The sequence below is a fragment of the Suricata suricatta genome, chromosome 5 (genome assembly GCF_006229205.1).
Source record: "Suricata suricatta isolate VVHF042 chromosome 5, meerkat_22Aug2017_6uvM2_HiC, whole genome shotgun sequence".
Classification (NCBI taxonomy): domain Eukaryota; kingdom Metazoa; phylum Chordata; class Mammalia; order Carnivora; family Herpestidae; genus Suricata; species Suricata suricatta.
This window is the reverse complement of record NC_043704.1, coordinates 155,334,190-155,347,116: the sequence shown is the minus strand read 5'-3', so window position 1 is coordinate 155,347,116 and position 12,927 is coordinate 155,334,190. Positions and strand designations below refer to the sequence as shown.

Here is a 12,927-nt window from a genome sequence, read left to right as displayed (position 1 = left end):
AGCCTCCTATGTGAGGTGCGGGTTTCTCAGGAGAAGGGAGGCACCCTCCACACATGGGAATTCTATCTTCAGGTGACAGAGAGTGTGCTCATGTGTTGGTGTCTGTGCACTTCAGGATGTAGGCACTGCTTCCAAGCTTTGCAGATGACTGAGCAGTCAAAGCCTGTCACCAGATAACCATCAGGATCAGGTCTCCAGGTGTGTCCATACTCTATAGATAGTTGTTGAATGAAGATGATGGATCAGTGTGGAAACTAAAACAAATATATTGGGAATCAGTGTCATTTACTTATTATTATATTTACAATAGAGTGGACATCAATATATATTTTATGTGGAATTATGTATGGAATGACTGTTAATATTAAGTATTAAAAGTATTCAGTATTTAAAGATTAGATTTTGAAAGCTGTCTGCACAATGTGTGAATCCTTTTAAATATCCTTTTGAAAGATGGATTATAGAGAATTGTGATCCGCTCATTTGATTATTATTTATTTTTATGTTCAGAGAGCTCAGACCAATTATTGATCTTCCTCCAACATAATTGATACACCAAGTGCTCTCCCAACCCAAGATCAACATGCCTTGTGGAATCAACAAAGAGATGCACACAGGTGGTCCTGGAAGAACCAGAGAAGCCTGATTCAGCCCCTGTCCACTGATAAAGACATGCTCCTACCCACCTGTGCAATGTCTCCTCAAAACCAAGGGCAAAATACACTCTCAGGCTGTGGGAACCCACACCTCCTTCCTCACACAGGGCTGAAGTTTTTGGGGGAAAGGCAGAGTTGTGTTCTATAAACAGAGGAGAATCAAGGACCTTCTCTGTGCCTCGTGACATCTGCCTAGGGTGAGGATCTCGGATGTCAGATGTGGGACCATAGGGATGGGTGGACTGGCAATGACTGGACAGGCTGAGTCTTCTTGTCCCCAGGTGTCCTGTAACAGGTGCATCTGCAGGAATCAGCCGAAGTGTTGTGGTGCTCACACATCCTGCACCTCACTGGCCATGTCTCTGGGTTCTCCAGCTCAACCAGTAATTTCTGGTGGAAATTGGATCCACTGATTTCAGGTGAGCATGTGAAGTGGATGGTTCATATATTATCATATATTCCACCGTACATACCACTGCCCAGGCCATGAGAGCCACATGTCCATCTGTTAGTTAGCTGGGCTGGAAGGAGGAAAGATAAAGCACGTGCTGCCCACACCCTTGGAAGTTCCCCCAGGATTAATGGGAATGTGATCAGAGCCACCTAAGGACTAAAGGACAGGATAAGCCTAGCAACGGAGCTGGCTCAAAAGCCACAAGGGGACTTCTGAGAACTGAGCATGAGTCCAATAGTTGTAACTTGCCCTTAGGTTACCCAAAATTCATAAGAAGGCATTTATAACACCAGGAGCCACTCAGATCTCCTGGGACACTCAGGTTACCAAAGGAAGCTGAGGACCTCAAGGTCACACAGGTCTCCGGGGAACACTCATATCTTTAGAGGGTGCTCAAATCTCCAGGGGCATTTATGTCATCAGTTGCCACTCATATCACCTGGGGCCCCTCAGTTCAACATGGAGCACACAGGACACCAAGGGCCACATAGTCATCTGGTGCTCTCAGATCACCAGGGGGCTTACAGGACACCAGGGGACATCTGGGATCTCAGAGCTCATATCCAGAACCAGTAATGTTTCAGGGTCAGTTTTCCTGTGAGGCATCTTTCTCATCATGTCCTGCAAACGTCATCCTGACCAGTAAACAGTACAAACTCTCCTCTAAAACCTTTACAAACACAGATATCTTCTCATATTTAGAGTGAATGGTCATAATAGCAGTACTTACCTTGATAGAGATCAAGCTTTAGGATAAATCAACTCAAATAATCATACCAGTTCCTCACAGGTACACTGGCCACCACTTAAAATATATACAAGTAATTTCCAAATAGAGGAGACTGACTCATTCAAGTGATCTAAATTTAGTTCATTTGAGGAACTCCTCTCTCCTTGTACCTGCTCTAAGGTGTTCCTTTGGTGTCTATAAAGACAGACCATCATTAATGACGCTCCCAGTTGTCCAAACTCCACAAAGTCTTAATCAGCTCAATGACTCTCTCTCTAGGATTCTCAGTATCTCCATGTTCCTGTGAATGAAAAAAGTTGTTTCTATCCCTCACTCCTTTTGTTCTCCCTCTGAGCCAGAGACACCCAGTGGGGAGATATCAGTATCAATGTTTATACTGAGTCCAGCCTTACAAGATGGCAGCTAGGGGTCCATTCTCCTGGAATAGTTTGGGGATCTTCCACTCGATCTACCTGTCTCCTGCACCTGCTTCTTCCCACTACATGAGGCCCAGAACTTCCTCACACCTAGCTGGAAATGAAGTCAGCTATGCAGAAACTCGATTTGGTGAATTATTTTCATGACGCTGTTTTCCATAGTAGCTACACTATGTCATACTCCCATCAAGAGAATCCTAGGATTGCCTGTTCTCCACATCCTCACCAACATCTGATATGTTCTCACTGTGTTTGGTTTCTTTTCTAATAGCCTAGCTAACAACTATAAGGTGATATCTCAGTGGCTTGGGGTAGGATTTCTCTGATGATTAAAGATGTTGGACATCAAGTCATATGCTGTATGACATTTGTTCATCTTTTATAAAGAAATGGGTATTTATATGCTTGACCCAAAATTAATCAGGTGATTCTTTTATTGTTATGATTATATTTATGATTTTTACTATTGATGTTAAGGACTCCCTCCTGTATTTTAAATATTAACTCCATTTCAATAGTTTTTCAGGTAATGTCTCCCATTTCATAGACTACCTTGTTTCTCTGCTAACATTTCCTTTGCAACTTTTCTTGTTTGATGTAGTTCCCCATTGTTGACCTTTGTTCTCTGTGATTTTGCTTCATATCAAAGAAAAAATTGTCAGGTGAATGTCATGACATTGATCCTTTGTGAGTTTTTTAAGGCATTTAGGATCAGGTGTTCTGATATATCCATTTTGAAAATTTTTGTGTCAACCTATATGTATGTTGTAAGATTATGGCCAAATGTAACATTATTGTGCATGTATATATCAACAGCATATCTTAAAGTTTATTTTATTTTTGAGGAAGAGAGACAGATCATGAGTAGGGGAGGCACAGAGAGACAGACACAGAATCCAGGCTCTGAGCTGTTAACCCACAGCCTGATATGGGACACAAACCCACAAACTGTGAGATCATGACCAGAGTGGAATTCAGATGCTTAACCGACTGACCCCCCAGCCATTCCTAGTCGACACCATTTTTAAGAGATATTATCCATTTCCCACTGCTTATTTTTTGAAATCTCGTGGAGGATTTGCTGACTGCATCTGATCACTTTTATTTATGGGGTCTGTAACCTAATCCACTTGTCTGTATGTCTCACTGTATACCAGCAGCACACTGTTGTAGGTAATGTACGTCTGTAATTTATATGAAAGAAATAAGTGTGATGTCTCCAGGTTCACTCCTATTCATGATTGTTTTGCTACTTCCATGTGTTGTGTGTTTCCACATTAATTAGTATATTTCTCAGATTCCTTTGAAAAGTCATTGGTATTTTTATTGACCTAAGATAAACATAAAATTAACATTAAAAGATATAGCAGAGAAAAAAGTGACTATTACAAATACACAAAACAAATTAACATTAAAATTTGTATTTGGAAAAGATAAGTGAAATTTGAAAAAAATAGGTAGCCTTGGAAAATAGGTAAGGCTCAAACAAATGCAATCAGAACTGAAAGAAGACAATAACTGAACAAATGACATAAAAAAGATCATAAAAGAAAAACTTAGATATTTATAGGCCAAGAACTAGATCACAAAGAACAAATTACACATTTTCTAGTATTATGTAATTTACCAAGACTGTTCCATGAAAAAATGGAAATGAACAAAACAAAATGGAAAAGAACAAAACAAAAATTAATATTTCCTTAATCTAAAACCTACACGCTCCAAAAACAGCCTAGAAATATATGGTTTTCTTAAAAATTCTACCAAGTATTTAAAGAATGATGAACACAAATGTTTCTCAAACTATTACAAATACTGATGTAAAATAATATTCCTAAATGCATTTAATGAGGACAGTATTACTCTCCCACCAAAGCCAAAGAAAGACACCACAAGAAGGGAAATTACAGGCCAATATCTCAGATTAACATATATACAAAATTCCTTGGTAAAATCCGAGCATACAGAATCCAACAGCACATTGAAAGGATCATTCATGATAATCCAGCATGATTCATCCCTGGGATGCAAAGATCCTTCAACATACACAAATGTATAAATGTGATGCCCTACATTAACAGAGTGAATAGGTGAATCTACACCATTCTTATCTAACTCATAAAAACATTAGACAAAATTCAATGCATGTTCATCATTTAAAAATAACTCGATTTAAAAAGAAAAACAGAAAGAAATTACATTCATGTGGTCGTGGCCATTATGAAAATCCCACACCCAACAGCATATTGAATAGTTAAATACTTAAGGTTTTTCTGTCACATCAGGAGTCAGGTAATGATGATCATTCCAATGTAAGTATTCAACATGATAATGTGAAGAATAAATATGCCACCCCAAACTATGACGATCTTGTGTTATTGTTTATTTGGATGAAAGTTACTTGAGAAATAGTCCAAGGACACTAAGACCCCCCTTATCCCCTGACAGCAGGAAATAAATCTCCCAAGGGAAAGTTCCTTTCCCTGTACCAGAAGGGAAGAACCATCCTTAGTATAGATTTAAGGATCTTAGGGGCAAAAAGGCTGTGCAAACAAACCTAGTTACTTGGTGACTAATTTAATACTCCAAAAACACACCATGGCTTTAACTCTTTACAAATCCAATGTTTTGTTGTCTGAAAGTCACAAGTGCCACCTGCCTTGTTCATTCTCTGGATGTCGTATTATTAGAAAGCTCATGCACTTGCAAAATGAAATTTATTCTCTCCCGTAGATCTGTCTTACATCAATTGAATCCTTCGACCAGTAAAAATCCACAAGCAAAGAAGGGAAAAGCTTTCTGCTTCTACAAGTGGAAGATGTACCCAGAAAAATTAGGCAATAAAAGGAAATAAGAGACATTTAAATCAGTAAGAAGAAAAGAAAATCACCTGTTTACAGATGGAATGATCTTATACATAACAAAACCCTAGAGATACCACAAAATATTAAAACCAATTACTTAAAATGAGAAAAAGTGCAGGATACAAAATGAACAACAAGAAAAGTTCTGTGATTCCACACACCAGTATGAAAATATATGCAAAGGAAATTTAAAAATGGTACAATTTAAAACAGCACACTGAGATACCATCTCAAGCCAGTCAGAGTGGCTAAAATGAACAAATCAAGAGACTATAGATGCTGGTGAGGGTCTGGAGAGATGGGCACCCTCCTGCACTGTTGATAGGAATGTAAACTGGTACAGCCGCTCGGGAAAACAGTGTGGAGGTTCCTCAAAAAACTATCAATAGAATTCTCTTATGACCCAGCAATAGCACTGCTAGGGATTTGCCCAAATGATACAGAAGTGCTGATGCATAGAAGCACATGTACACCAATGTTCATAGCGGCACTTTCCACAATAGCCAAATCATGGAAAGAGCCTAAATGTCCATCACCTGATGAATGGATCAAGAGGATGTTGTATATATACAAAATAGAGTAATTACATGGCAATGAGAGAGAATGAAATCTGGCCATTTGTAGGAAAGTGGATGGGACCTCAAGGGTGTCATGCTAAGCGAAATAAGTCAGGCAGAGAAGGACAGACACCATTTGTTTGCACTCATAGGTCTATCAGGAGAACAGGAGAAACCTAATGGAGGACCAGGGGGAGGGGAAGAGGGAAAGAGAGATGGGGAGAGAGAGGGACACAAAACTTGAGAGACTATTGAATACTGAAAAGGAACTGAGGATTGAAGGGGAAGGGGGACGGGGGGAAAAGAGGTGGTGGTGATGGAGGAGGGCACTTGTGGGGAAGAGCACTGGGTGTTGTATGGAAACCAATTTGACAGTAAACTATTTTAAATAAGTAAATAAATATAAGAACAGGAAAAAATAATAAAGTATTACTAACAGCATGCAAAATATGATTTAAATATAAACTAAAGAACAGAAAAATGAAATAATTTGTAGTCATTTAGCCAAATTAAAAAAAATTAGAGAAATGAAAAAAAGGAAAGAATAATTTAAAATAAATAATAAACATGAATTATAGTGACCTTTAAAAAAATGAAAATAAAATGTCATAAAATAAATAACTTGGTCTAAACCAAAACAAAAAGTATGTAAAATATTTTTATTGTGAAAATGACCTATGTTGATTAAAGGTATGTAAAAATGCAGTTATACTGCAAATATAACTTTTTTCACAGATTAAAATTCTTCATATTGGAAAACAGTGTGGAGACTCCTCAAAACACTATCAATAGAACTCCCCTATGACCCAGCAATAGCACTGCTAGGGATCTACCCAAGGGATACAGAAGGGCTGATGCATATGAGCACATGTACTCCAATGTTCATAGCGGCACTTTTTACAATAGCCAAATCATGGAAAGAGCCTAAATGTCCATCATCTGATGAATGGATCAAGAAGATGTGGTGTATATACATACATACACACACACACACACACACACACACACACACACACAATTGAGTATTAGTCGGCAATGAGAAAGAATAAAATCTGGCCATTTGTAGCATCTTGGATGGACCTCGAGGGTGTCATGCAAAGTGAAATAAGTCAGGCAGAGAAGGACAGACACAATGTGTTTGCACTCATAGGTCTAACAGGACAAACCTAACAGAGGACCACAGGGAGGGGAAGGGGGAAAGAGAGCTGGGGAGAGTGAGGGACACAAATCATGAAAGACTATTGAATACTGAACTGGAACCATGAACTGAAGGGGAGGGGGAATGAGGGAAGTGGGTGATGGTCATGGTGGGGAGGACTTGTGAGGAGAAGCACTGGTGTTATATGGAAACCGATTTGACAAAAAACACTTATAAAAAATAAAAATAAAAATAATTAAAAGAAAAAGGAGAGCATTCAGATGGCTAACAGATGCAAGAAAAATGCTCAATATCACTCATCGTCAGGGAAAACAAACCAAAACCACAGTGAGATACCACCTCACACCTGTCAGAATGATTAAAATTAACAACACAAGAAACAAGGGTTGGCAAGAATGTGGAGAAAGGGGAGCCCTCTTGCACTGTTGGTGGGAATTAAAACCGGGCAGCCACTCGGGAAAATATTAAAAGTAAAATTAAACATTAAAAAATTAAAAATGGAACTACCCTACAACCCAGCAATTGAGCTAATGGGAATTTATACAAAGGATACAAAAATGCCGATTTGAAGGGGCACATGCACCCCAATATTTATCCGTGTGCTATCAATGAGGGCCAAATTATGGAGATATTCCAAATAAATCAGTCAGAGAAGAACAGATATCATACGTTTTCACTATGTGTGGAACTTGAGAAACATGACAGAAGACCATGGGGGAGTGGGAGGAGGAAAAACAGTTAAAAACGGGGAGGCAAATCATAAGGGACTCTTAAATACAGAGAACAAACTGAGGGTTGATGGGGGGTGGATAAGGAAGTGGGTTAAATAGGAGATGGGCCTAAGGTGGACACTTGTTAGTAGAGCACTGGGTGTCATACATAAGAGATGAATCATGGATTCTACTCCTGAAGACAAAACAACACTGTATGTTTAATAACTTGAGAATAAATAAATGAATCTTACAGGAAAAAAAAATTCTTCATATTGTCACAGCGCCATCACACAAACTGACCTAATAACTTCTTAACCCTGTCGTTCACTTTTGAAGAATCAAATCTAAGTCTGGAATTTGACATACAATCAAATGATATGCAAATAGGACCTTTTCTGTGCTGATTAAACCAGCCCAGCCAGGAACCTGCAGCTGGGAGAGGAGCCCCAGACCCAGGAGTCCAGGTGTTCCCGTTCTGTGATCAGGACAGAACACAGACCTCTCACTATGGAGTTTGTGCTTGGCTGGGTTTTCCTTGTTGCTGTTTTAAAAGGTAATTCACGTTGAACGTGAGACACTGAGTATGTGAGTGGATGTGAGTGAGAGAAACAGTGGATGTGTGACAGTTTCCTGATCAGAATGTCTTGTGTCTGCAGGTGTCCAGTGTGAGGTGCAGCTGGTGGAGTCTGGGGGAGGCCTGGCGAAGCCTGGGGGCTCCCTGCGACTCTCCTGTGCAGCCTCCGGATTTGACTTCAGTAGCCATGGCATGAACTGGGTCCGCCAGGCTCCCCAGAAGGGGCTGGAGTGGGTCTCAGGTATTAATTATGATGGAAGTAGCACAAGCTATGAGGACTCCATGAAGGGTCGATTCACCATCTCCAGAGACAACGCCAAGAACACGCTCTATCTGCAGATGAACAACCTGAGAGTCGAGGACACGGCCATGTATTTCTGTGCGAGAGACACAGTGAGGGGACTTCAGTGTGAGCCCAGACACAAACTTCCCTGTAGAAGGAGAACATCACCACCAGGGGGTGCACACTCTGTACAATTCTGGTTTGTGTTCCCTGGAGCAGGTGCAGATGGAGGTTACAGGCAGGTTTCCTGTCAGGGTTTGGGGCTTCCTTTCCACACAGCTGTTTCCCCCAGGGAGCCTCTCTGGACCCATGATTCTGTGCTTACCTACTCACTCTCTGTATTAGAAAGCTTGTTGTCATAGGAAATCTATGCTAACATGCACAAAAGATACAGTTGATCACACTTGCTTACTCCTGTCCCTAAATAGAAATTATTTACAGATATTCTGAGGCAAAACAGCTAAACATTTACAGGAGTCCCAGATGCACTGACTGTGGAGCTAGGACCACAGGATCCTACAGGTCCTCATTATCCTCACCAGGCTCTTATCCCAATCAAACAACTTGACACTTCCTTCATGGCACTTTGCTACTCAGAACTTTAAATGTATAGCAGCTTTATTCAATTACTCTAAACAAGAAATAAATCATCTGTTCCTGAGGAACAGAACCCACAGCAGATTGGTTTACATGACAAAATAGGTTACAATGTCCCGTGATCAAATATCACAAGCTGGAGACACAGAAAACCAGTGGTGAAATTCTCATCTCATTCTGATCTAGTGTCTAGTCTGCAAACATGGGGACTTGATGACATAACTCAGAACAAGGGCAGGAGGAGAACACTGTTCCAGCTCAAACATGCACATGGGAAGTAAAAATGAGAGAATGCTTCCTCCCTTTGCATTGGATGCTATTCAGAACCCAAATGGAGTGGGTGATGCCCATGCAGACTGAAGCCATGGATGGAAATGCCAATCTCTTCTAGAAACACATCACAGACATCCACAGAAACAATGATTAATCTCAGTAACCAAGACAGTCAAGATGACACATAAAGTTAACCATCACAAGCCGACCTCCTGTAAACATGGAGCTAAAAGACTGAAGATTTAGAAGTCCATGCCATCGCTGGGTGGGGTCTGCTGGGCATATCAGTGCTCCTGTGAAGAAGGAGGACAGAGGCCCATAGGAGGTAATATGGTCTGAGGATCCCCTGGGTTATATGGGAAGAGACAGGTCCCTTCCTGGAGTGCATTTGGGAGAGGTGGCACTGCCTCTCAAGAGACAGGAGAGCTGACAGGCACCTTTGCACTTCCCTGTTCATTAGCATAGGAGCCCTTGCTGAGAGCAGCTAACTGGATGCTGTCTTCTTCTTGTCTGTCACTCTGACCTCCAAGCCACCAGGTGTTCATGCAACTGACCTTCTGGGACTAACCAGCTCCAGCCACAGCAACCAGGACCCTCTTCTAGAGGATAAGTGGGGATCCATGTCATATTTAGTTCATAGAATTTGGAACCTTCAAACCCAGCTAGAGCTCCTGAGATAAAACATAAGATTACTGCGATGGGGAGGGGGTTGGAGTTGGAACTCCATCTCCAAAATCTAGAGAGTTGGCTGATTACAATATTACCTCCCACCGATCAGCATGGACAGAACTCAGCATGCAGCACAGCGCCAACCAGTGGGAGCTGAGCCACTAACATCAAGTCTTCCCCAACCCAACTGCTTTCCTAAGGTGGTTCCTTACTTGGGAAAGAGTGCCTGAAAACCAGAGCAACAGTGTACCACCCCCCAAAGATCAGCATAAACCCTCACACTCACCGAGTCTACTGACCCATATACCCTTAGAGATAAAGCTATGCCTACATCACCATACTGATGAGGCATAGCTTCATCTCTAGGGGAAATAGGAATTAGCCTCTTTTAACAAGCACGTAGGGCTCACCTAGTTAAAACTCACAACACTGTGGAAAAGGTCCCAACACTCCTCACTGGAGGCAAGGAGAAACTCTGCAGAGGACCGACCAGAGGGACAGAGCAGCCAATACATGACAGCACTGTGCACACAGCACCCACAAGGAATGCTTCCTGAAGTGTCAGGCCCTGGAAAGTATGTGAACTCTCCTTTATAGAGCCACTACTCTAGAAGCAGAAAACATAACAGGATTTCCTAAAACACAGAAGAAGGCAGAGACATAGACATCCTCCATGATGGGGGAATTCATCCCAAAAGAAAAACGATAAAAAGTTATTACCAGGGATATTATTAAAACATATATAAGTAATATGCCTCAAACAGAGTTTTAAAAACTATCATAAGAATACTAGCTTTGCCTGAGGAAAGCATAGAAAACATGAGGGATACTCTTACTGTGGATAGAAAAGACCTAAAAACAAGTCAGGCTGAAAAATTTTAAATGCGGTAACCGAGATGTGATACTGATTGGCTATCATGACCTCAAGGCTTAAGAAGCAGTAGATGAATGAGTAAGTGACGTAGAAAATAAAATTATGGGCGAAATGAAGCAAGAAAGAAGACGAAAATTAAAATTTTGGGTCACAGATATATACAGGGAAATCAGCAACTACATAAAGTGTAATAACATTCTTTTCAAAGGATTCCCGGAAAAATAAGAGAGTAGAAAACGGAAGAAGTTTTATCTGAGTGAATTATAGTAGAAAATTTCCCCAAATTGGGTAGGAAACAGAGGTCCACATCTAGGAGGCACAGAGAACCTCCATCAACATCAACAAAAGCAAGCCAACACCGAGACATATCACAGTAAAATTGGCAAAATAGACAGATAAAGAAAATCCCTAAAAGCAACACAACACAACATAAGAACTTGTTAGCCCATAAAGGAAGATAAAATATTGTGGCAGATGTCTCCACAGAAGCCTTGATACAAGAAGGTAGTTGCACAATAACATAAACATGCTCATTCAAAAATATACAGCAAAGAATACTTTATCCAGCAAGTCTGTCATTCAGCTAGAAGGAAAGATAGGATTTCCCAGACAAAAGCCAAAGGAGTTCATGGTCTCTAAACAGTCCTGCAAAAAATATTAAAAGGGACTCTCTTTGAGTGGGAAAGGAAGACTAAAACAACAAAGACAGGAAAGAAGAAGAGAAAATCTCCAGAAACAATGACTTTAGAGGTAACACAATGGCACCTACTTTATCTCTATCAATAATCACAGTAATGTAAATGGGCAAAATACTCCAATCAGAAGACATAGGGTATCAAAATGGATTAAGAAGAAAACAACTATATCCTTCTACACACTGCATACAATAGAATCATTTTTAAACCTAAAACACCTTTTGATTAAAAGTGATGGGATGGAGAACATTTTGTCATGTTAATGGACATCAAAAGTAAGATTTAGTACTGTCCTCATATCACACTTACTTGCTTTTAAACCAGAATCTGTTACAAGAATTGTTGAAGGCAGGATATCATCATAAAGGGGTCTATTCAATCAGAAGATATAAAACTTTAAATATTTATACCCCAAAATTGTAACCATTGATATATATGAATCAATTAATAAGATACACAAATTCAATAATAATAATACAATAATAATAATAGAGAACTTTAACACTCCACGGACAGCAATGGACAGATCATCTAAGCTTAAATTCAGTAAGGAAACATTGCCTGTGAAAGACACACTGGAGCTAAAATGAACAAATTTGGAAACTATAGATGCATGTGAGAATGTGGGGAATCAGGCATTCTCCTACACTCTTGGTGGGAATGTAAACTGGTGCAGCTACTCTGGAAAACAGTGTAGAGGTTCCTCAGAGAATTTACATTAGAACCGCCCTATGATGCAGCAATAGCACTGCTAGGAGTTTACCCAAGGAAAACAGAAGTGCTGATGCATAGGGACACATGTGCCTCAATGTTTATAGCAGGACTTTCAACAATTCCAAATCATGGAAAGAGCTGAAATATCCATCAACTGATGAATGTATTAAGAAGATCAGGTTTATATATACAATTAAATACTACATGACAATTAGAAAGAATGGAATCTGGCCATTTGTAGCAACATGAACAGAATTCAAGGGCATCATGCTATGTGAAATAAGTCAGGCAGAGAAAAAACCATATGTTTTCACTCATAAGTGTAATAGGAGAAACTCAACAGAGGACCACGGGGGAGGGTAACGAGAAAAAATAGTTGGGGAAAGGGAGGGAGGCAAACCATAAGACACTCTTGAATACTAAGAACAAACAGAGGGCTGATGGGGTGGGGGAAAGGGGAAGAGGGTGATGAGCATGGAGGACAGAACTTGTAAGAAAGAACAGGGGGTGTCAATGGAAACCAACTTGACAATAAACTGTAAAAGAAAAAATAAGTTTCTATTATAAAAAGTAAAGAAAAATGAAAAATAACAGCAAAAAGAGCTGTGGTCCCACACTCCAGAATGATGATATATGCAAAGGAAATAACAAAAGTATAGAATTTGAAATGTATACAGA

General features: G+C 40.1%; 1 gene segment (V, D, J or C); it reads left to right on the top strand.

Moving 5' to 3' along the window:
- The first annotated feature begins 7,984 nt into the window (after window positions 1–7,984).
- On the top strand, window positions 7,985–8,789 carry LOC115291329. The segment is given in 2 exon segments: window positions 7,985–8,123; window positions 8,227–8,789. Coding segments are annotated over 2 exon segments (609 nt in total).
- Window positions 8,790–12,927: the final 4,138 nt, after the last annotated feature.